This window comes from Podarcis bocagei (assembly GCF_964188305.1).
Source record: "Podarcis bocagei genome assembly, chromosome: 17".
Classification (NCBI taxonomy): Eukaryota; Metazoa; Chordata; class Lepidosauria; order Squamata; family Lacertidae; genus Podarcis; species Podarcis bocagei.
Window position 1 is genome coordinate 4,842,362 of NC_138143.1, and position 25,160 is coordinate 4,867,521.

Genomic DNA, 25,160 nt, shown 5'->3' on the forward strand with positions numbered 1-25,160 from the left:
ATTGTGATATATCACCAGCTAAACACCACAATTTAGTGATATATCATGATTTTTGAAACTTGGAACTATGTAGGGGGGTGAAGGTTGGGTGAAGGAGCAGTCTGTGGAGATCATGCAGGTTGGGGGTTGCAGATCGGGTGTGTGGCTGGGCAAAGGAACATGGAGATTGGGTGTGCCAGTGAGCAAAGAAGCATGGAGATCAGGCTTGCAGGAAGCAAATCAGGCATACACACACGCACACAGAAGGGAGCAAGGAAGGAAAGAGGCTTGAAGAACACAGGGCAATGTGGTGGGTTTTTTGTTTTTTTATTTCGTGGCGTCTGTGAGGGAAGTCAGCGTCTCAGCATCAGTGGCTTCATGAAACCATGCTTTCTCCCAGCTGCTTCCAGACAAATCCACATTGAAGACTCACACAAACTGTGATTCATGACACATTGCCATGTCAATTATTTTTAGACAGTTATTGTGATGTGATCTAGAAACCGGTATTGGACGATATATCAATATATCGCCCTGCCCTATCCCCTACATACACATGATTGAATCACACACAACCGTGTATATGTGTGGTGCTGGGAAATAGATAGATTCAAACCAGGAAGGGCAGGAGAGAGCTGGAGAGTCCTCATGGCTCATGAGAAGACCCTTCTAGTACCCCGAAGAGGATGTCAGTGAGAGCGGAGGAAGCCCCAAAGAGACCAGAGGCACAGTGGGGCTTTGTTTAAGCTGCTCCCTGCCTAATAGCTGATGCATGGGGTAGCACAGCAGCTGCTGCAGCCGCCACTTACCCAGGCATCTTCCCAGCTGGTCCCAGGGCTTCAATTCTAGCTGGAGAAAGTTGTGGGGAGAGAGAGCTGGAACAAACAGGTATTCCAAGGCTTTTTAGAGGGTGCTCCTCACTCACGCAATATTCACTTATGTGCGGGGGGGGGGAGAACTTAACCACCACGTAAGTGGGGGGGGACGCCTGTACTAAAAAATTATATTCCTGTACTATAGACACATCTTCCAAATTAAAAAGCATGGAGAGGACAACATTTACAGGCAGTGGAGTTAAGCCAAAAAGAGATACTGATTTATTAGTATATATGTATGCATGTTTTTAATTTTACTAACTGTATATTTTTTTGGGGGGGTCAAAGGGACCTCAGCCCCTAGGAGTTGACTTCTATGCTCAAGGCTAATGGTGAACACTGGGGAAATTGAGTTTTGGAACACACATAGGGAGCGCACTAGCTTTGATCCTGTGTGAACTTCCCTTGGCTCATCTGCATAGGAAGGCACCTGTGACATTCTGAGCATACCTGGTCTTCTCCATGCAACTGTATCCCTGGTCTCCTTGCCATTGCCGCATGCCTGGTGGGTGCCATTATGAGAATGGGGTCTTACCAAAGTCATGAATTTCCCTTTCTTTGGCATCTGCACCACCACAGTGTCTGTGGGCTGAATCCATTTACCGCCCCCTCTGTCTTTTCTTACCCCCACTCTACAGTGGTAGTACCAGTCTCACAGTGAGTGGGACCCACCTGCTGACGATCCAGGAGCCCCGTGTTCGAGCTGCCTATGGGGGAATAGAAACCATCAATGTGAGTCTTCTGTGGAGTGGGCTAAACTGATGCAGACTGAGTGTGCAGCAAAAAAGAAGCAATTGACAGACATAGAGGAGAGAGGGAGGGAGAGAGAAGGGATTTGCACCATCAGGTTAGCTACTCTGCTCTAAGAAACAATATACCACTCACTCATATTGTGTATCAACCAGTACTATCACTTGGCTTAAAACATGTTTGTTGATCTACAGATCAGTCCTCCATACCCAGGAGTTCAAGAGCAGAATGTCCATTGCACCTGTAGTTCTTAACTTCAAACTTTTGCCAGGTTTTCACTTCCGCTTTTAAATTGTCCATCTTTTGTGCATTAAATTTGTGTGATTGTAGCTGGCCAGCCGCCAAGTGTGTAAAGCTGTGATTGCATAAGTTGAATGCACACAAGTTGCGAGTTGACTGTATATAAACTCACTGCACATTCTCCCTCCACCGTCTGAGAGAAGGTCTGTAGCTTAAGGAACTATTCAGACATATGATCTCCCACTTTCATTCTGGATGGTGAAGTTCAGAAGGAAACTCCATCATGTGATATATATTTTCTTAATCATGTATTTCCACTCCCAAGATTCTGTAAGTAAAAACCATAAAATGTAAACCATAAAATTGTAAGTAAAACCATGAAATGGTTCTTAAACATATCTGTCTCTGTCTTGAATCCAAGATAAAGATTAGGAGGCCTAAAGCATTCTGGGAGGGAGGGAATAGTCCTCCCTTTCAAGCCCTTAAAAGGCAACATACTTTTTGAGAGCTAACTGTCAAAGCGAAGACTCTGCATGTCAGAAGTAAGGACTGCTGGTCTTTGAGACAGCAGAGTAGGTATGCGCGGTTGGGTGTTGAAGGTCAGAAGCCAAGTGTAGCGGATTATTCTTTGTTCCCCCTCAGTTGTGGGGTGTGTGTTTTTCCTTCCCTGCAGAGTTGCCAGGTGCTGAATGACTCGGTGATGTTGTGCAAGGCCCCTGGCATCATACCTGGGGAGCAGGCCCTGCCCCTTGCAGGGGCTCACCCTGACGAGTTTGGCTTCCTCTTGGATGATGTGGCAGCTGCACGTACCTTGAACCGCTCCGCCTTTACCTACTACCCTGACCCCAGCTTTGAGCCGTTTGGTCCCAGCGGCATCCTGGAGATTAAGCCTGGATCCCATGTAGTCCTCAAGGTACTGAAGCAGTTTGTGTCAGGGCTTTTAAAACTTTAATGGCTGAAACCCTCAAGCCAATCAAATGATAGCCTGCTCAAAGCCTACTGAATAAAAACCATGACAGAATTATTTTGTCCAGCATGATGTGGCTTTTTACCTTTTGGTTAGAGATAAGCATTCCAAAAAAGAAAGGAGTGCCTATTTTATGGTTGTGACATTCAAATACAGAATTCGATCGGAAATTGAGAATTTAGTTTTCTTTCATATATATTTTAAAACATTTTTCTAGGCCTTATGACAGCCAAAGTAGGTGTGAGTAAATATAGGCCTTGTGTGGTGAAATCTGGTTGAGGTGGTCTGAAGAGGATTCCCAGTGGTTAAGGAATTTAGTTTTAGATCCTTGCCTTTCTCCATGGATAAGAGAAATATACAATTTTGCATGTTCTGTACTGGCTGCAGAGAATGAATGTGCTTTTTGGTGCTATGTTGAATGGACTTTGTGCAGAATGGGTACCCAGTTTGCACTTTGAGAGTCCTGGGCTTGGACGCAAGAGACTGTCTTCTCCAAGCCTAGATTCAGGATCCTTTTACAGAAGGCTCCCATATCTTCTCTCATATTGCTGTGTCTTTCAGGGCAGGAACCTGATCCCAGCAGTATCGGGCAGCGCACGACTCAACTATACAGTCCTAATCGGCGGAGAGCCCTGCATCCTGACTGTCTCAGAGACCCAACTGCTGTGTGACTCACCAAGCCAAACTGGGGAACAGCCAGTTACGGTACACCTATCATTGGAAGTCAGGGAGGGGAGGGGGGATGTGGAGCAGATGGGATCAGTCTGCCCATTCCAGGGAGAACTGCCAATGCTATGGACATGCAAGGGGTTGTCCAGTGAGTGATTTGTCCTGGTGATGTGACATAGTAGTATGCATGTATTAGCCTGAGGAATGTCATCCCCGCCCCTCCCTGGCAAGTGTAGGTACACAGCTGGTGGGTAGGTCTTCCCATTCTGCCCAACCATGTGGACCAACTAAAAGAAAAAAATTGCAAAACAGAGCACCCCATACATCTAGGTTGAAGAGTGTGGGATATACTGGGGTTCTCTCACCAAATAGTACTTACCCCAAACCTGGATCTTGGCATCTAGGAATTCTCCTTTTCTACCTATTTTTTCCCTTGCCACCAACAAAGAGGTCAACAATGTTCCAAGAACAAGTCCTGATGTCCAAAAAGATATGCCCTAAGTTCATTTGTGGGCTGTTCCCCTGAGTTAAGCTGCTGGACCTCATTGTTTTCAGAGACAGCACATAACCTGAACAGCAGATGCCAGTTAGTTAAATGTACAAGGGGATGGGAGAGCTGTTGTCTTAATGATGGTGGACTGTATTAATACGCCCTTGGCCTGATGCAGCGGGGTGCTTCTCCTGTGTGACCTGGCTTAATCTCTTGCTCTTCTTTTTGTAGATCCTGGTGGGGGGTCTCTCGTTCTCCCCTGGGACCTTACACATTTACCCTGAGACAGCCCTGCCTTTGCCAGCTCTTGTTGGGTTAGGTGCAGGAGGAAGTCTGCTTCTGGGCGCTATCATTGGGGTGCTGGTGGCCTACAAGCGGAAGACTCGGGACGCTGACCGTACTCTGAAGCGGTTGCAGCTGCAGATGGACAACTTGGAGTCTCGCGTGGCCCTGGAGTGCAAGGAAGGTATTTAGGGGGCTGGGAAATAAAGGGACGTGAATGTCGGGGGCAGCAACATTGCCTTTTGGGCCCAAGGTTGGTAATTGTTGCTGGAACGTGTTAATGTAATCTTCGGCATCTCCTCTCTTAGGAGGCGACTGATGCTAATGTAGGTCTTTGGGCGCAAAGGTGCCTTCTCTAGTTGTTATCTGTAGCCTCCAACATGGAGTGTGGAAGTCCAGCTCCCTCTGGGCACTATGTATGCATCAGGACTGCTTCCCAGGGTATGGAATAGTTCCTTTTGTAGATTGGAAAGATGTGCAGCCATTATGGGCTCCATATTCTTTTCACAGCATATAGTTTGTGGCAGTCACCAGCTCCTGTAACACTGCAACAAGGCCAGCCCTATCATTCTGGAGAGTGGGATGGCTGCATCAGACAGCTAATTCTGGGTGTCATGAAGGGACAGGAAACCAGGAGTTATTGAAGGTATTTCTGATAGTATCTCCACTCGCAAGGAGAGATGCTTGTGGGATTTTCTGTCTCATTTGCCAGAATAACTTGGCCAGCTTTAAGCTGGCCATGATTGGGGGTGGGATTTGCTGTTCTGCTTCATGTAGCAAAATGTATTTGGTTTATAGGTAGCAAAAGTCTTGTTGTAGATTTATCCCACAACCATCCCTATTTTGTTCCCATTTTGTGAAGTAGTTGAGTGTTGGGAGTTTTTTGTTAATGTATTAATGCACAGAGGTTTCAGCCCCTCCTTGGGTGTCTCGGAATTAAATCTCTGGTGTTCCTCCGCGGGTGGCTGGGCAAGAAGGACAGAGAAAGTCCACCTAAACTCTAGGTGACAAAGACATGGGCATAGGCACAAAATGCCAAGGTACCATTCTCGTCCCCTGCCCCCCATTTTCCCACTACTGCACACCATGACTACCTGTCCCAATAGACACACATTCCCTGCTTTAGAAAACAGTTTAGAACAAAGAGCAGAAAGAGAAGAACCTTCAGCAGTAAGTGTGGCAGAGTGCAGTCATCTTAGGCAGTAATTTCTGGTGTAAATATGTGTCGAAAATCCACAAAAGCATTCCTTTGTGTGAAATGTTGAGAGGGTTGTGCTTGATACAGCTTGGTGGGCTCAGAGAAAAGGCACTTGACATGAATGGTCCTTAGTGAGAAATGTGGCAGCTTCTGGAAAACCCTAGGAACTCAGGTGTCTTTAAATTCTTTGGCTCCCTTAGGTTTCAAAAGCCCAGGGGTGGTTTTTTTTGCGGGGGGGGGGGGGGAGAATTACAGTGGAGAAGGTTACCCGTTATGCATGGTCTCCAACACTTTTGACCATCTTCTACCTTCTTCAGCTTTTGCTGAGCTGCAGACAGACATTAACGAGCTGACAAACAACATGGATGGTGTGAAGATCCCTTTCCTGGACTATCGGACCTATGCAAGGCGTGTGCTTTTTCCAGGGGTGGATGAGCACCCAGCGCTGCAGGAGACCAGTGTAAGTTGCAATGCAGGGGGAGAGACAGGGACCTAGCAAAGGTTTTTGCCTTACAGTTGGCAGAAAAGGGAGATCAGAAGCTAGTGTTTCATGATCTCCATCTGACACGACCTGAGTCATGGAGGAATCACCAAGTCCATGGTGGTGGTGGTGGTGGGGTTCTTGCATGCTGAAGTCTTGGCCTTCTAGCTTTTGGGTGCAAGTCCCTCCCCTGCCCCACTTTGGTATTTCCTCCATTGAGGTACATGTTCTTGAACTACTTGTTTGGCCTCGCTTAGACAAATTAATGGAGGATAGGCTATCAATGGCTACTAACCATAATGTCTATGTCCTGCCTTATCAATCGGAAGCAGGTGTGCCTCTGTAGATGGGTTGCTGGGAATCAGTCACAAGTGGGCGGAGTGCAGTTGCACTCGGGTCATGCCTCTGGCCTTCCTTATAGGCACATGGTTGGCCATTGTGAGACCAGGATTATGTACTATGATGGGCCCTTTGGCCTCATCCAGCAAGGGTCTTCTGCCTGTCAGCCCCCAAAGACACCTATCTCAATGCTGTTGGAAACATGAAACTGGTCCAGGTGGGTCCTTGCTCTGATCTAGCAGCAAAGGATATTCCTATTCTTTTAATGCTCTTATGCAGAAGAGACAAGAGTCAATAGTGCAGGTGACAACATTCCTCTCTCAGTGGCCATCTTGTGAGCAGCAGCATCTCAAAGACATGTGCAAAGTTTCAGGACCCTCCATGGGAATGTTTTTAATGTGCATGACCATTTTCCAGGTGTCCTGGCTAGCTCAAGGGGTGTGTCTCTCTCGCTTCTCTTGCCCTCCACAGACGCCACCGAGCACAGAGAAAGGCCTTCGCCTCTTCGGGCAGCTGCTGCACACGCGGCCCTTCCTCTTGACCTTCATCCACACCCTGGAGGGACAGCGCGGCTTCTCCATGCGGGACCGGGGGGCTGTTGCTTCCCTGACTATGGTGGCTCTGCAGGGCAGGCTGGACTATGCTACTGGTGTGCTGAAGCAGCTGCTGGCAGACCTCATTGAAAAGAACCTGCAGAACCGTGCGCACCCCAAGCTCTTGCTCCGCCGGTGAGAGGCCTTCTGTGCTCCTCCCCACCACTTAATGCCATAAGCCTTTAACCCTCACACTGCCACCAAACAAGTGCCATAACACCCTCGCTTGCCTCCCCATCTTCTAAACAAGAGATTGCCAGACCCTCTTAAGGCTGGGAACCACATATCAGCATCGTGTTGCCCCTCTGCAGCACTTCCACACAGAGCTGCTATGGGTCCTCAGCCCCTGCTAGTCATGCCATATGTTCCACCTCTTAACATGCAAAGTCCTCCTTGCTACTTCTGTGCTCCTCCCTGCTGTAATTCTCCCCACCATCTTTCCAGTCTGGTGGACTGAAATGATGCTGTGTGTCTCTTCCTTCCCTCCAAATGTGCCTGTAATCCCGGGGGGTGGGGGTGGTAGCAGCATCCCATTTGTTGGAGTGAACATTGTTGGGGCAGAGGAAGTAGGGAGGTCAAGTTTCTAGTCCCTGTGACGTGGCAAAGGGGCTCCCAGATTTATGCGTATTTCTCTTCACATCTGTGTGCGTGTGGGCATTGAGGATTCCCTCCACCTCCCACACATGGGGAACTCAGCCGTCTGTGCTCTCTCTTTTTCTGTTTTCCCAGGACGGAGTCCGTAGCTGAGAAAATGTTGACAAATTGGTTTACTTTCCTGCTGCACAGGTTCCTCAAGGTGAGTGCATGCAAGAGAAAGATAGAGGAGAGGGCAGGGGGAGGGAGAGAAGTAAGAGAGATGGAACGGGGCCTCTGACATCTGGGTCCTGGCCCTTATTCTGGCAGAGAGCAGGAATCTAAAGGGGGCTGAGGGAAACTAGAGGCCAAAGATCCAGAATTTTCTACCCATGGTCTTTGTCCTGGGGATAGGGAGTTGGGAATGAGAGTTCTGTGGTTAGGGAAGGAAATGTTTTGCATGCATAAGCTTCCATGTCCAATCCCTAGGATCTGCAGTTTGAAAAATGACCAGGTAGCAGGGGATGGCAGCCGTGGCTGGTCCATTGGGCAAGCAAGACGCATCCCTACCACCCTTGGTTGGCCCTGCTGCCTGCCCTCCTTACAACCTGTCGAGGAGTGTGTGGCCCTGCCTGCCACCTGCCACCTCCTTATTCCGCAAGGAGGAGGAATGGGAGTGAGGAGGAGCTAAAATGTGTCGGCTCTGCCTCTCATTGGCTATGGTTGCGTCTGTCACTGCCTATGCCTACTGCTGGACTCCTTGCCTTCTGGGTGATGGAGAGCCCCTTTCTCTGCCAGAGGCCCTGATGCCAAATTAGATGGATGATCATCTGACCCTGGGATAAGGGAGCTTCCTATGTTCCTTGCCTATGAACCTCTCTCTTCTTCCCCACCCCAGGAATGTGCTGGGGAGCCGCTATTTATGCTATTCTGTGCAATCAAGCAGCAGATGGAGAAAGGACCCATAGATTCCATCACAGGCGAGGCTCGCTACTCGCTGAGCGAGGACAAGCTCATTCGCCAGCAAATAGATTACAAGACCTTGGTGAGGATGCTGTGGGCTGTGCTACGCCTCTTCGTAGTCTGGGGAGAGAACAGTTTAGTTCGCTCTGTGAAGGGGGGGGGTTGCTGTTGCGTAGGCCAGTCTGGCTTGCAGTCTTGGTGGTTTAGAGGACTCCAGGCCACCAGATTTGAAGAGATAAGCAGCAGCCTAACATTTTAATGGCAGGAGACATAACTTTATAGGGCTGACCTACCTAAGCCTCAAATGGGGCTGCCTTAAAGGAAGAAAGTTCCACAAAGTTCCATAGAACTGGGGAGAGGAACAGGGAAGGGTGAGATTAGCCCAGTGATGCCAAAGACTGCTGTGTGCCTGTGTGGTGCATGCTGGACTTTGGCTAAGGTGTGGCACTAGGTTCTGCTTACAGGCAGCTGGGGGAGGAGCAAAACAGGGGTCCATTCCTACAGTTCTATGTAGGGATAAAAGTTTGGTTGGTTTGTTTTTTGCTTTTGGCTGACCACGAAAAGAATTGGCCTTCCCCTGTTTCCATCCTGGCGTAGATTAGGCAACCTGCTCTTGGACCTCCATGTTAGTTTGGCAATTAAAAGGTTATCAAAATATCTCCAATTTCATACATTGGACTGACCCCAAATACAGCAATGCTGGAACTGCAGTTGCTCACAAATGGTCGTTGGGGATGTGAGGAATGACCAGAGCTGGAAAATGTTCTAGGTATGACCCTGGGCGCATGTAACTAGGGATGCATGAGCCTTGAAACTGTGACGATTGCAACGTTAGCAGGTTTTTTCTCTGTTTCCAGACTCTGTTATGTACCCCCCCTGAGCCCCCTGGGGGCCCTGCTGTGCCTGTCAAGGTATTAAACTGTGACTCAGTGACGCAAGTGAAGGAGAAGCTGCTGGACGCTGTATACCGTGGGGTGCCCTATTCCCAACGCCCACGTGCTGAAGACATGGAGCTGGGTATGAAGGCAGGAACATGGGAGAAAGCAGGTGGGGCTGGGAGCATGGATGGACACCTTGGTTATTAGCCACTGGGCTTAGGCTAGGGGTGGAGAACCTTGGTTCCAGCATGTGCTCTTCGACTGTAGGTCCCGTTATCCCTAACCACAGGCCATGCTGACTGGGGCTGATGGGAATTTCAGCAACAACAACATCTGGAGGGCCACAGGCTCCCCATCCCTGGCTTAAGTTGTAACAAAATTGGGGGGGGAGCCTGGGAGAGATAATACCAAGCCAGCTCTCTCCTCATTGACCTCCTTTTTCACCCCAGAATGGTGTCAAGGCAGTGGGGGGCGAACCATTCTGCAGGATGAGGATGCCACAAGCAAGATTGAAGGAGACTGGAAGCGGCTCAATACACTTGGGCATTATCAGGTAACCGGTTTCCCTTCCACCCAGCTCAGGGCCATCTAGATTCCTAATATGTTTACCATAGCCTGGGGAAAATGGGAAAACGCGGTAGAGTTTGGGAGCAAGCCGCTTCCGAGCAGTACAAGGTGTGAGGGCTGTTCTGTATTCCTTAGGAATATTTCTGGCAGGAATCAGGAAATAAATAATGCTTTGCACGCCCTAGAGGATTTGAGGAGTGGAATAGAGCAGGTTGCGAGGGGGGGTGGAAGAGGGGGCCGTGCATGTGAGTGTCTTGACCAAGCAAAGAACACTGGATTACCTCAAGAATACAACTCAAGGAGTCATACTCCATACTGTTTGGAAGCTTCAGTGACAAACTGTATTCTGGGGGATTATCCTAGCTCTCTTCTTGTGTGCTGAGGTAGAAAGAAGCTGATTGTAGCATAATGGCTTAAGACTTCAAGGCAGGAAGATCCCTGTTCAAATCTCATCTCTATCATAAATTCACTATGTTGGCCACTTAAGCCAAGCCACTGTTCTCTCAGGTTCACAAACACATATGCTTGCACACACTCCCATATAATAATAATATTGGTCTACTTTACAAGGCTGTTACAAAGATAATGCAGGTAAAATGCATTGAAAATTGCAAATGTATTATTATTATTATTATTATTATTATTATTATTATTATTATTTCAATTTTTGTTCTCTCCCCCCCCCCTTTTAACCCCATCTTTACCTGTCCCACCCCTGCCATCCCTGCCATTCAATGTGCAGGTAGCAGATGGCTCTGCAGTGGCGCTGGTTCCTAGGCAGGCATCGGGCTACAATATAGCCAGCTCTTTCACTTTCACCCACTCGCTGAGCCGCTATGGTAAGGAATGACACATCCTGCTCAACACTCCCCATTCCCTCTAATGCTTGGCTGCACTAAGTGACCAATGGCTTCTGCCTTTCTCTCTCTGACAAGGTAACACAATGTTGTGCAAAGTTATGCTGTGTTTTTTGGGTGGTGGTGGAGTTGAATTCAGCTCCCCACCCCCCACCCCATTGCCCCTAAAGTTTGAGAGGATGAAAATGCATCTTCCATCCTTCTGTACACTCTACACAAGAATCTTCAACCTCCTGTCCCGCCCCGCCCCCAAATTAATTCTGTGCTCAGACAATCCATATTTTGGATTATTCAGTCTATATACACTAATTTATGCAAATTTACATACTTCTTCCATTTTTCATAATTTCTCATTGTTAGCCATGGGTTTAGTCACTGCCCTCAACCACTGGAACTCTTATTCAGCCGCACTTCCTCAATATAATTATTATTAAAAGCTGATGACGAATTCTGCACATCGTGTTGCCTGTTTTGTGCTTCCTCTTCATTCCTGCTGAATCACAGCACATGCACAGGTCCACATAGCTGGAATTAATGCACACAGGGGTGCTGTGTCCTTGGCCTTGTTCTCAGAGTCCATAGAGCTGGTCACAGCTCTTTCCTGACCTGTTGGCTCGTCTGCAATGCCATCTGTCAGTGTTTCACCTGAGTCCTCCTGAGCCGAGAATGCAACCTTGTGCGGGCAGCATTTTTCTGTTGTCCATCTATGTGACCTGGTTCCCTGCTGTATACAGCGTGAACTGGAGCATAAGAAGATTTGTCCTTCACCAGTGAAGTGTCCTTTCTTACTGTGTGACACAGCAAGCCTCTGGCCTTTTGTGGCTTGCCCTATTATCACCTAAGCCAGGTGGCCTTTCAAGGAGGGCTATTGCCACGTCCAAACTTCTTATCCCTAAGCTTTCTTCCAGCACCACCCTGGCCTGGCTGTAATTATGTTTGCTATTCCAAGCCTGGAATGCATGTAATTTTACTGCCACTCCCACTCTGTGGCTTTGTGGTTGGAGGGGAACGGGGAGTGGTTCACTTGGCCTATGGCGGCTGGTGGTTTTGGTATTACCAGTGCCTGCTTGGGTGCAGGCACTCTTCAAGGCTGAATAAATGCAAACCTGTCCTTCAGGTGAGCTTCTGGTGTAGAGCAAAGATTGAAAGGAGGTGCATGGAACCCAGGCTCTTGCGGGTTGGTCTTGAGGGCTGACATGGGCAAAGCTCATAAGAGGTTCTTGCTCGCCCCCCCCCCCCCCAAATCTTCCACAGAGAGTTTGCTCCGCACCTCTAGCAGTCCAGAGAGCTTGCGCTCACGAGCCCCCATCCTCACTCCGGATCAAGATTCGGGTACCCGTCTCTGGCATTTAGTCAAGAACCACGAGCATCTTGGAGACCCTAAGGAAGGGGAACGAGGGAGCAAGATGGTGTCCGAGATCTACCTCACGAGGCTCCTTGCCACCAAGGTATGTCAGGAAAGGAACTGGGTCACTGAAATGGGGGATTGGCTAGTTTTAAAAGCTCCTTGCTTCAAACCAGGCAGGCAGAAGATTCTGCACCAATCAATCCATGGCAGACATTTTTCCTTGAAAACTGCCAGGGAAAGGATATTTTTTCGTGCTTAACCTTAAAGTGACTTCCAGAAACAAAAAAGTTTTTGTTTTAAAAGAACCTCATTGCTGCCTGCCCTCATTGCAGTTCTCCCTGATATCCTTTTTAACAATTGAAGAATTATCACTATTTTCCTCTGCCTTGTTGGTATTTTCTCTTCGGTAGATGAAACGCGTTGAGGTTCTTCTTCCAACCTTTCATTATATAATCTACAGATCTCTGTAGTTCTAGTCTTCAACAAAGCCCTATTGGAGCGGGCCCAGGTTAAGAGTGAGGCGAGAGGGGGCACGTGCTCCAGGCAGCAGGTACAGAGGGCCCACAAAACAGCATCCAAAACAGCCATCCGGGCACTTGCTTGGCAAGTCCTTGCATTCCAACCAACCACCTCTTCCAATAAGTAAAGCATAGCCAGGAATGCAAGGAGCCACTGAATGTGTTCTTGAGGGGCAGCTGTGCTATGGCTATGGGAGCGGCCGCCGAGACCACATAACACCGGTCTTGAAAGATCTACATAGGCTCCCAGTACATTTCCGAGCACAATTCAAAGTGTTGGTGCTGACCTTTAAAGCCCTAAACGGCCTCAGTCCAGTATATCTGAAGGAGCGTCTCCACCCCCATCATTCTACCCGGACACTGAGATCCAGTGCTGAGGGCCTTCTGGCAGTTCCCTCACTGCGAGAAGCCAAGTTACAGGGAAGCAGGCAGAGGGCCTTCTCGGTAGTGGCGCCCTCCCTGTGGAATTCCCTCCCACCAGATGTCAAAGAGAAAAACAACTACCAGACTTTCTGAAGGCAGCCCTGTTTAGGGAAGCTTTTAATGTTTGATGTATTATTGTATTTTAATATTTTTTTGGAAGCCACCCAGAGTGGCTGGGGAAGCCCAGCCAGATGGGCGGGGTATAAATAAATTATTATTATTATTATTATTACTACTACTACTACTACTACCCACCACTTCTTGGAGGAGGAGGCTGGCTGTAAAAGGGCCGCCTCCTTGTTCGCCCCAGGAAGAGACAGGCGAGGGGCCCAGCAGCAGTGGGATGACACAAGGAGAGAGTTTCTCCCTTTGTCCCTCCCGGGTTGCTCCTTGCTTTCCTCTTCCTGGGGCAGACAAGGAGGGCAGACCTTTCTACAGCAGCCTGCGGAAGGGAGCAGAAGGCGGCAGTGCAAACTTTTGCCTCCTAGGGCAAATTCTGTAGATCCCACACTGTCTTGGGAGAGACATTTCCCCACAGTCCTCTTCATATTTCTGTCCTTGTTTAGTTTGGAAAGGACTGTAGCTTAGTGGCATCGCCTCTGCTTTGCATACAAAAGCTCCCAGGTCCAGTCCCCACTGGCATCTCCACGTAGGACTGGGAGACCCCTGCCTGAAACCCTGGAGAGCTGCTGCCAGTTAGTGTAAACAATACTGAGCTAGATGGATCCGTAGTCTGACTCTGTACAAGGCAGCTTCCTGTGTTCCGACAGTGGTCAACCCTTCACAGAGGTGGTCTGAACTCGTCTCCTGGGGCAGGGCATGCTTTGAACCACAGCCTGTCTGGATTGTAGGGGTGTGATCATTGGTGCCTCTGGCCTGGGCCTTGTGGCAAACTTGCTGCAGCTTCCAGTGTCTGCCAACTGACATCTAAGCACAGCGCAGATACTTTATGGACATGGCATGTGATGCCACTGTCACCAAAACATTACCTGACAGTGAGGAAGGAATGCAGAAAATGCTTCATTTGGGGTCTGAATTGTGCGAGATTGTTTGTGTAATGTGATGTGCGTACGCATGTGATTTTTGTTTGTATTCTACCATTCTGCTCATTCTATTCTAATCATGTTACTTTAATCCAGTATTTGACTGTAATACGTTTAGTAGCATTTTCTGGTGCTGCTCTGGTGTAGTGGCTAAGAGTGTGCTGACACGGTTTTATTATTGTAATTTCATTTCATTGCTCTGGTTTCCTTTGAAAGGGAGTGGGGTGTTGATCTTTTTATGATAATAAGAAACACTAAACCAGGAGATCCTCGGTTCAAATCTTGTCTCCACCATGAATTTATTTAATGGTGTAAGGTAAGTCACTGTTCTCACATCTGCAAAATGGGGATATGTTATTGCAACTTTGGAGTTATTACAGGGATTATTGAGATAAAGTACAAATACAAATGCCAGTTGTAATTTAATGAACACGATTTATAGACCACTTAATTATCAAAATTTCTAAGTGGTGGTAATATTACCATTGTGTACAGTTTCCTTTTTAAACTGGCGATCAGTACCCTCTTATTTATAAAAAAACAAACACAGTACCTAAGATTTCCATAAGTTGTACCTATGTTAAAAGATAAGAGAGTCGCTGGCTGCAGGCTCACAGTTGAATAGATACAAAAGGAAAAGGAATGAGGAGGGAAGAGAAAAGCACTGGAGCAGCTGCTTCTTCACTGGCCAATGGATGGGGCGAAGTTGTCTCTCCTTCGTCATGATGTTTTTCCTGGGAGCCAGAAGGTGCAACCTCCAGGTGACCCTTGTTCCCCTGGTTTGGAGTGTGCCTCCCTTCAGCTCTGCATGTCTGCTTGCATAATTTTTATTTTAAACAATATTTTCATTCAGATTTTGTTACAGATTACAACAAAAAATATTACTCAGAATGAAGAACAGAAAGAGGCAAATAATAATTCCCCCCTAGCAGTGACTGCCTCTCAGCAATACATCATCCGCTCACATTATAATAATAGTTCCTTGCACAGGCAGCTACCATTTTAGGCATATCTACACAGGGCCAGATTTAGGTCTGATGAGGCCCTAAGCTACTGAAGGCAATGGGGCCCTTTATATGTCCAGCTGTCCTTTGTCAACAACAAATTGTCGTTTTTTGTGTGTTGAATATAGGCTATCTGGTAATTTATGGACCTAATAGGTATCTAAAGCCATTTGCCACTGTTGCTGTATGTAGGTTTTATTTTATTTGTTTTTTATCTTATATTTTTGAAATGTACATCCAGGTGTTTTTTTCATCTAGATTTTTTTGGGGGCCCCAAGAGAGTGGGGCCTTAAGCTACAGCTTGTTTAGCTTATACGCAAATCCAGCACTGCATCTACATGGCGCACAATTGATGAGGTGTGGGTGCTTTTGGACCCGGAAGATGGAAGAACGGGGGTGGAGTGGGGGGGACAGAATGGGGCAGGGCGGATGGGGCTCGGCACATGGGAGCTGGGAACAGAACCCTGGCACGAAATGGTCATCGCCTGTATCTCTCAAGGCTTATCCATTCTGCACATGAGATTGGTGTCAAGCTGCCAATTGAATGGTCCCCTCAGGAGAAGTGGCAACCATTTAAAGTCGTGTAAAACTGGCCTACAATGAAGTGTAGATGTGCCCTTATTTGAGACTGTGTCCTAAATCAAGAATACTATGAAAGGCTACTGCAATAGGAGAGTTCAAGAAAATCAGGGACAGTGTCTGGAGCAGAATAGTTAGGTACACAAAAGGGATTGGATGTGTTTGTGAAGATTATGTATACAGATGCAAGATGGATGGAAGAGTGGTGCTATTTTCCGTGGGAGTGCTCCCCATGATCTCCAAATGTTGACAGTTGTTCTCTCCATCCATCCATCCATCCATCCATCCATCCATCCATCCCAAAATATGTTTTCCATAATTTTTTTCTCTTCTGCTTCTTCAGGGCACATTGCAGAAGTTTGTAGATGACCTGTTTGAGACTGTGTTCAGCACAGCACACCGGGCCAGTGCACTCCCCCTGCCCATCAAATACATGTTTGACTTCCTGGACGAGCAGGCAGAGCGAAGGCAGATTGGGGACCCTGACGTGCGACATACCTGGAAAAGCAACTGGTGAGACCTTTGGCTTTGGCCCTTTGGCCACGAGCCAGTACCCTAAAGTAATAATTCTTCTTCTTTGGTGATCACTTGTAGCCAAGTAAGATTGTCTTCCATGAATATGGTCTTAACAGTGAGTCCGTCAGTGACTGTGGAGGCCCATTCTGGATCTGCACGTCCTTCCACAGTGGGGACATAGGTTTCTGAGTGGGCGTTGATCATGTTGAGGATTTGCCGAATGTGCCTTCCTCTTAGCTCCTTTTTCTTTTTCTTTCTGAGTTCATGCTTCTTCAAAGTCCATGACACCTTTGGCAGAGGCTATTCTCCAGTTGGAGCCCTCACTGACCAGTGTTTCCCACTTGTCGGTAATGGTAGGGATCCGGCGGCCAATGTGCCTATCCTGGCTGTGGGTAACTGACAGCTGGCATATCATATTTAAGCAGATGGGGAAAGATTTTTTAGCCCTAAGGAATCTTTGCACAGCTACTACCAGATTGGCTTTGTGTATTGCTCTCAGCCAGCCTTCGGCCACTCATTTTTCCAGGCTCTGTCCTACCCTTACCTTGATTGAACAAATCTTCTTTAGGAAGAAATTTTCGCCCCAAGGAATCCAGTGCTCATGACCCCTAAGTGTTTGATGCCAGACAACTCTCCCCCACCTCCCATGACCCTAAGGACTTTGCTAATCCTCCATTCCTCTACTTCAGGGATTGTCAGGGACTGGCAGGACACTGATGAGTGTGCACCAAGGGAACGGGGGCTGGAGTGGGGCTCAGTGGTTTGTGGAGACCTGTACCAGCCAGGAGGCAAGAATCAGAGGTAGGGGAAGCTTCAGAGCCGGAGGAAGAGGCAGGCCAGGCAAGTGAAGGGCTGGGTGCTTCCCCACCCTCTCTTGCACCACCATCTCCTAGAACCAGAAGATAATTTAAGCAGCCGAGGAAGTTTCCATGCAGACGTCGTCTCCAGCTAGGTTTGCGCAGCCTGTCAGGGGAAGGTACATAAATGGGTGGAGGGGGAATGGTCCCCCATTGCTGCCTAGATGCTAAATTGGTGTGCGTATTTATTCTACAGAGCTGTAGAAATGACTCTGTTACCTTTGACAACAAAGAGTTAACTCTCTGGCATGTGCATTCCTTTGGCTGGGGAGCACCCTTGACCGGGATGGAGGGAGGCCATGATGACTCTCAGCTATGGGATGTTACCTTCCTATGGGAGGTTACCTTTGTGGAGCACAGTCTGACAAACAAGGAAGTGCTGTCTACAGGAAATGGGCTGTAGGAGTCCTTTAAAGGGGCAGTATCCAGTTCACTCGCTCCATTTGCACAAGAATAACAGAGGAGCACCCCTGCACCCTACACTCTCCCAAAGCTGCTCCAGAGGTTTGAGAAAACCACTAGACCAATTTGGATCTAGTGGTGAATGTTCTGTTGTGCTAGCAGAAATCCTTGCACTGACATGAGCTTTCACGTAGCACTACTCAGGATACAACCCATTGGCTTTGATCTCTGTGTTTTCCCCAGCGTATCAAAACAAACAAATGAAAAACCCTCAACAAAACATGAGTATTGAGCTTCAAGCTCTGTAATTTCCTCACCACCACTGCCCTATCCCTATCTAACCCTTTGCCTCTCATGTGTGTCTTTTGAAGCTTCATCTTTCTTCCTTTCTTCCACTTCAGCCTGCCCTTGAGGTTTTGGGTGAACGTCATCAAGAACCCACAATTTGTTTTTGATATCCACAAAAGCAGCATTACAGATGCTTGCCTCTCTGTGGTGGCCCAGACCTTCATGGACTCGTGCTCCACCTCTGAGCACCGCCTGGGCAAGGATTCCCCTTCAACAAAGCTGCTCTATGCCAAGGACATCCCTGTCTACAAAGGCTGGGTGGAAAGGTGAGTGACAGAGAGGGGTCATGTCAAGTTGTGTTGCCTCTACAGCTGGCAGAGGTGGGATTGACCTTAATACATCATCCCATGGCATTATAATGTTGGCAGCTCTTTACTGTACATGGATAACAAGATCCTGCCTGAAACTGGGGGTGTTTGGAGGAGGGCCATCCTCAAACAGGTTGGAAAAGGAATGCTGTGGCTTTCCACGAGTTCAGGACAGTCAAGAAGGGCAGGTGTCTTTGAGGGTGGGGAGACTGTTACTTTGGCCTCTCTTAGCATCTTTGGAAAGGAGGAGTCACCACCGCTGCTGTTCCACACACAGAAGCGGCACGCTGGATAGGGCAGAGCTGCTGTGCTGGCTTCCTGAAGGTAGGTTGCTGTTGCTTACCAGTGAGGGAGAGAGGTGGGGGTGGGGGAGGGCAGTGTGGCACAAAAGCACTGGCAGAATCAATTCAGCCCTCCTGCCAGTGTGTTTGCACCAGACTGATTTCCACGCTGCCTCCCTCGGTAAACAACAGTGGTCTGCAATGAAGCTAGCGTGGTGAGTCTGCCGCTTCTGTCTCTAAACTGACCTCCCTAATCTATTGTGTGTCTCCTTAAAACACCAGCTGATTCATCTTGACTAGGCAAAGGAGGGTCTCCTGGAGGAAGCAAGGACCTGTTCATCTAAGGCAGGTGCAGGCAACCTCTAGACCAGGGGTAGGCAACCTAAGGCCCGGAGGCCGGATGCGGCCCAATTGCCTTCTGAATTCGGCCCATGGACGGTCCGGGAATCAGCGTGTTTTTACATGAGTAGAATGTGTGCTTTTATTTAAAATGCATCTCTGGGTTATTTGTGGGGCATAGGAATTCATTCATATTTCCCCCCCCAAAAAAAAAATATAGTCTGGCCAGCCACATGGTCTGAGGGACGGTGGACCGGCCAACAGCTAAAAAAGGTTGCTGACCCCTGCTCTAGACTGAGGGATAGTCTTGGCCCGCAAGCACATTTCCCCCAAATCATACCCACCTGTTAATCATTTCACCAGGATGTGTTTCTAATCACCTGCTAGCAAATCCTTTTAGCTAGAGGTGCCTCCTGTGCCCTTCTGTGTGAAAAGCACATATGCTTTGCTGCAGAGCTACAGCTTCTCCCAAGCCAGAGTTTGACCTCCACACGTGGGTTCCTTCAGTGTTGAGGTGAACACAGCTCACGCTTTGAAGGTTATCTGTTGCACCATATAAGCCATGAAAAAACGGGGGTTATGTACCGTAGTTGTCAATGCCTCCACGCTGTCAGTATTTGGGCTAAGAGGTTCAAATACGTACGAAAGCTTTTAGGTTTGCACAGTTAAAGTGGATCAAAGGGCTCTATCATCCTGGTGCAACAAATACAATTCTAACAAAAACCCCAAACATTTTTGCCATTTGGAAAGTGCCAGGGAAACGCAAATATTCAAGAAAGAACCAATTCTCAATAATCACTAGATGTAGCCTAATCACCATGTAAGCTTTGTGCAAGCAAATCAGGATGAATGCTCAGTAAATATCCCCCTTGGCTCCTATAGAAGTAAAAGTGGGATATAAAACTAATTAATTAATTAGGTCATCTGGAGGAGCCATATGGCTCTGTATTCAACGTGGCAAAATCTGGAGCCTTCATTTATAGCTTCCATTAATAGAAGGGACTGCAATGCAATAAACATGCACATTTATTCACTTTGGTTTGTGTGGAAACCCTCTGCTGACGTGGGAGTGTTGATCAATCTTCTCTCCAAGGAATCCAAAAGCTATGCATATGTTTACCAGGTACTATCGGGATATCACCAAGATGGCTTCCATCAGTGACCAAGACATGGATGCCTATCTAGTGGAGCAATCACGGCAGCACGCAGGCGAATTTAACACACTGGGTGCACTGGGGGAGCTCTACAGCTATGTGGGGAGGTACCGTGATGAGGTGAGGCTCCAGCCCAACTCTTTCCTTCCTATTTGTTTTTTCCCCCTCTCTCACCACAATTTTCTCACATTGTTTTCAACCTGTTATTCAGCTATGCTATAAATCTGATGAGGATAGAGCCTAATTTGGACCCTACTGCAGATCCTCTGTAATTAAATTGCTCATGGGGAGGAATTTAAGGTACCATAATAAGTTAAGGCACCACCGTCTACTGCCTCATTGGTTATCCTGTACCCTTCTGTTTAGCCCTTGACACTCTCCTAAGAACACCCTACATCTCAATAGCCGGGGGTAGGGTATGAGAGGGATAGGGAATCTGGAAACCCTCCAGATGTAGGTGGACTCCAGCTCCCATCAGACCCAGTCAGCATGGCCAGTGGTTCCAGAAGACGAGTTGGAATCCAACAACATCTGGAAAGTCCACGGGTTTCCCACACCTGGCTTAGGACTCCAGAGAAGGTAGAATGACAAATGGAGACCTCTGCTCCATGTTTATCCCTCTCACCTACACATTTCCCCCATTTGGAGCTTTCACGCCATAAATCTGTTCCTTACCTAGCATGCTGGAGAAAACAGGGATCCCCTGCTGCCGCCACCAAGAACTGAAGGCATTTTGAGAGGAACTGCTGCTTGTGTGTCTGTATGCGCACTCCTTGCACTCTCACCTTCAATAAGAAAGTGTTGTCCGCTCTTCCTGCTTTTTATTTCCGAAACCAGAAGTGGCAGTGGGCAGGGCAAAAGAACCGTGTCTCTCTGAAAGTGCATTATGACACTCTTTAAAACATGGGTCGCCAACCTTTTTGAGCCACTGAGCACATATGGAATTCTGAGCTGCTGTTGGGGGTGACACAACAAAACATGGCAGCTGCATAGGAAAAAGAAACAACCACAAAATCGCATGGGCATGCCTTCCCATCAGTGGGGAAAAGTTGGTCACCACTGCACTCACTCATAGAGACAAGCTCTTCACCCCTCTCCTCTGTTTGGAGTGGATGGGTGGGTGTTCAATCCTGGCATCCCACAAAATGTGTCCATGTTAAAGGGGACACATTCCAAGGTGAGAGACTGAGCAAATGTTCACAGGAACTGAGCAGGAAGAGCAAAAACTCTGGTGCATTGCAATGTTTTGGTGGATATTTACCAGCCCTACCTAGAGATGCCAAGGACTGAATCTCAGACCTTCTGCATGCAAGCCAAATGCTCTAGCCGTAGCCCTTCCCATGGGAACGCCGTCAGCAAGCTCCGATTTAAAACTATTGCCTGACTCCAGGTGACAGGACAGACCCCATAAGCCTTTCTCTTTGTCTCCTGCCCCTTTCCCAGTTTTACCAGGTACTTCTCCATCCTAGGGCCCATCTCTTATTCCCGTTTTGCTCCTGGAAGTTTGGGGCTTAGTCCCTCCTGACCTTTTTTTTTCACCTTTCTCTTTCCTTCCCTTTATTCCGGACCCTCGTGTTTTCCCAACCCATGGCCTGTCCACCCATCAGATCCTGACAGCGCTGGAACGTGATGCCGCCTGCCGAAAACACAAATTGAGGCTGAAGCTTGAACAAGTCATCACTCTCGTTTCTGGAAATAGCTGAGAGTGATTGGGGGGGGGAGGGAGAGTGGGCGGGGGGGGCACGCATCCAGGATAGACGTATCAGAAAAAAGGACTCTACCTCCAGCCTTGACTTGTGGCCCCCCAAGGGTGACAGACTTGACATTTTTAACCTCCCTGTCAACAAGAGACGTGTGACCTCTTGCCCTGTAAGGCTGAAATCCTGGGGTTTCAGAAAGAGGCTGTGGTGCCCACCCCCTCCCTACCTTCAGCCCGGAAGCAATAACCAGCACCCTTTCCTCAGCATCTGAATTGGGAGGAGCAACTCAGAGTGAACAATAAGGTTGGGGTGCAGCCAGATAATGCCCCCCTCAAGCTGGCAGCTAAATGGAGACCCCTCACCCCAAATGTTTGTGGACCCTCCCCTTAATCATCCAGACCATTCCCTAGCCCCCCACTCCTTGTTGGTAGCTGATGGAATTTGCCCTTGTTCTGGTTTTTTTTTGGTAACCATGGCAATCAGATATTTTTAATCCTTACCTGACAAACCCCCCACCCTCTCACCCCCACCCCACCTGTTGTGCCCTCTCCGGGTGCAGTGCCTTACTCATTAATTTATTATTGCATCTCGTTAAGATTATTGGCTGTAAATGATTCCATTCCCTGGGTGTAGAGATTTCAGTGTAAAAAGTCCTCCATTCCTCCCTGCCCCATCCGCATCCTTCGAGTCTGTGTAAATATTTGCACTGCAGCCTGGAGGGAATCGGTCCCCCACTCCTCCCCAAAAATAAAAGAAAACTACACTTTTAAATCCCCCACTGGGGTTAAGGAGCTGGGGTGGGGGAAATGTCCCTGCAGCTGCATGGGCTTTTTATTGGTTCATTTTATAATTAATTTTTCTTTTGCTAAATAAAAGCGTGGAAAAATGTTCCTCTTGTTGTCATGTGGGGATTGGCAAGGTGGGGGGTGTCCCAAGAGAAGAATCCTGGGTAAGTGGGCAAACACTTGCATTTCACTTTGATACGAGGATAGTCTGGTCTTTGCAGCACCCATATGGCAGTCCTCTGTCCATCTGTCTACAGAACCAATCCCTCTGATCAATATTTGTTTCTCTTTTGAATTGCACCCCAAGCTCAGGCTAATGCTGGCTCTTTTTTCACATGGAATAAATTGTGTGTGTGTGTGTTGCTGTTGTATTTTAACAGTCAGGTTGTTGGTATTCCAGCAGATATATCAGCCCACATCATATTTTTTAGTTTCTTTCAGGAGCAGCACCTTTTACCCAGCAGTCTTGTTTGCTGTTGAAAAACACTGCAGTACATGCCACAAACGTATGTGCACATCCTTAAATACCTGTGTGCGTGATTTTGTTGTACAATTGGGATTCTTGGGCATGTGTACCCGGTTCTTGGGAAGGCAAATGTGATATTCACACATACGTTTGCTGTAAGAAAAGTGCCTTGCTCCTTGACAAATTAAGACAAACCTAGAATCATAGATAGCGGAAGGCCATTTTTTTTCACAGTCAACCAAAAATTTAAAAACTCTTTTACTCCTCCATAGAATTGTAGAGTTGGAAGGGATACCAAGGGTCATCTAGTCCAGCCCCCTGTCCCTGTTCTCCCCCAATCCCAGCTGACCGTAAGCAGCAACTAGTGCCCTACCTTAGTCAAAGTTCAGCATGCACCACACAAGCAGACAGCAGTCCTTGGCATAGCTAGGCTAATCTCACTTGTTCCTCTCCCCTGTTCTATGGAACTTGGTGCAACTTCTATTCCATTCCCTGCTTCCATTAAAGGTCAGCCCCATAAGATTAGGTCTCCAGTTGTAAAAATGCTAGGCTGCCGCTTCTCTTTTCGAATCTGGTGGCCTGGAGTCTTCTAAAACTGCTGATTCACCAGCAGTCCTGAAAATATCAAGTATGGAAGCAGCCCAGGACTTTCTCGCATCAGTATATTGCAGTCTTGGTTGCACACATTGGTGTTCCTGCCTTGTAGTCCCTTTCCACTCTGAGCATATGCTCAGAACTCTTCCCATGCCCATTCAGTTTCCACCGAATTAAACATTGTGGAAACGCTTTAGTTGTACTGGGGCCACTTCTGGACTAGTTTGTTGTAAACTAATAACCCTTTGTTTTCAATTGTCTGGGCATAAACACCTCATTGAGCCAACGTGTTGGACATGCCTCTATGCCATTTGACCAAATGCTGCTCATCCTGCGTGCACCTGCTCCTTGTACTATGGCCGGGGGGTCTCCTTCAATTCATCTAGGAGGAGGATTGGGTGCCCAAGCCAAAGAGCATTCTTATATCAACCTGATAGCTAGAGAGGAGAGAATGCAGTGGCAACAGAGCAAGGTTTGGCAAAAGCAGCTGCTACTCACTATAGTTAGTCTTAGCTGGAGCACGACATAAGTACAACAGCCCACACTTTATTTCTTCTTCACCCAAGGTTGGGGATTTCACTGTGCATCCCAGCGCTGAAGATCCAAAGATCTGGGGCAGCTGTAAAGTTGTAGCTTCTGTGAGAAAAATGCAGAACAAAGCTATGGGCTTGTTTTTGTAAATGAAGTGCTGGACAAAGGGGGTTGCCTTCCCACACATCCCACACACTAATGACCAGACAAGCAGATGTTCCATTTTTTTCATACAGCTCCCTGGAAATATTCTGGATTCTGGGGCAAAACCCAGCCACACTCTGCCCCAAGAAATGGCTGAAGGGGGAGAGAAAAATTATTGCTGCTTATTTTTTCTAATAAGGAAAAAAAGACAAAAGCAAATTATGTGTCTATCCTGCCCTCCCTGCCTGTCAGCTAGCAATTTCACTTGCACAAGAAGCTTATTCTGCAACACCCACCCCCTCTGCTTCCATATTTGCAATTATGCAGATTAAAATCTCCACTTTATTCCAACTTTTATACATAGAAAATTGTGGCTGGGAAAGGGTGAAGCAGGTCTTCCACTCTTCTCTGAGCGTTTTGACTTTGGCCTCATCCACGCTTCCTCCTGTGCCATGCCTAGAAAACATGGGTATCCAAGTGGCTTTCCCCTTGATCTGTTCCTTTCCAAGGGAAAACCTCCTCTTTAGCATGTAGTCTGAAACAAATAGTAATCTGGAGGAAACCTGACTATGCGCTGGGGAAAGCAGGAAGAGTTGATAAGCCCTGTGTGCCTAGATGTGGGTTAAACTGCACAGAAGAGGAGCAACTGACTTGCATTAAGCTGGATTGCACATTTTTTTAAGGTGTTCATTTCGAAGTAGGTTTGGTCCCCTGGAGTTGTGAGCAGTCAGCATCCTCCTTCCTCTTAGGGAGAGAGGGAGTTCTTCTTGTGGCCTTGAGATTTCCCCCACCCTTCAGACTCTGGTGTTTAGGAAAGGACCCAGGGGCTGGAGCGAAGAATGCATTGAGGCTCCCCTGGCATTTGTGGCTGTCTGGTGGTGGGGAGAGGACCGTGTGTGTCTTGTGTGCCTGTGTGTGTGTTTTGATGTGGGAGTGAGGCAAACCAGCAGCGCCTGGGAGGGGAGGCAGCAATAAGATAAAAGGAAAGTTTTGGTGGCAGCTTTATGAATAAGTCATGGCTGCATCAGGGGCCTTCATTAGCAGGAGCGCCGGGTGCTGAGTAGCTGTGGGGAGGAGGGGGCTTTGTTTTGTGCCTCCTAAGCATCAGTATGACTTATC

The 25,160-nt window shown here is 47.8% G+C and overlaps 1 protein-coding gene across 3 annotated transcripts in view; it reads left to right on the plus strand.

The window, feature by feature from the left end:
• The window catches only part of PLXNA3 (plexin A3), a 70,298-nt gene extending 47,889 nt beyond the window's left edge, over nucleotides 1-22,409 (plus strand). For 2 of the 3 annotated variants that reach the window (XM_081177183.1, XM_081177182.1), the window contains exons 17-32: nucleotides 1,493-1,586; nucleotides 2,518-2,757; nucleotides 3,373-3,516; nucleotides 4,202-4,436; nucleotides 5,768-5,910; nucleotides 6,742-6,998; nucleotides 7,593-7,659; nucleotides 8,335-8,481; nucleotides 9,257-9,446; nucleotides 9,727-9,830; nucleotides 10,587-10,683; nucleotides 11,956-12,149; nucleotides 15,960-16,129; nucleotides 17,793-18,005; nucleotides 19,791-19,941; nucleotides 21,429-22,409. In XM_081177183.1, the coding sequence (XP_081033309.1) occupies nucleotides 1,493-1,586; nucleotides 2,518-2,757; nucleotides 3,373-3,516; nucleotides 4,202-4,436; nucleotides 5,768-5,910; nucleotides 6,742-6,998; nucleotides 7,593-7,659; nucleotides 8,335-8,481; nucleotides 9,257-9,446; nucleotides 9,727-9,830; nucleotides 10,587-10,683; nucleotides 11,956-12,149; nucleotides 15,960-16,129; nucleotides 17,793-18,005; nucleotides 19,791-19,941; nucleotides 21,429-21,524 (2,542 nt within the window). In that variant the 3' untranslated portion in view covers nucleotides 21,525-22,409. The remainder of the gene's footprint in view (nucleotides 1-1,492; nucleotides 1,587-2,517; nucleotides 2,758-3,372; nucleotides 3,517-4,201; nucleotides 4,437-5,767; nucleotides 5,911-6,741; nucleotides 6,999-7,592; nucleotides 7,660-8,334; nucleotides 8,482-9,256; nucleotides 9,447-9,726; nucleotides 9,831-10,586; nucleotides 10,684-11,955; nucleotides 12,150-15,959; nucleotides 16,130-17,792; nucleotides 18,006-19,790; nucleotides 19,942-21,428) is intronic. The other variant, XM_081177184.1, reaches the window with a different exon arrangement.
• The last annotated feature ends 2,751 nt before the right edge of the window (nucleotides 22,410-25,160 follow it).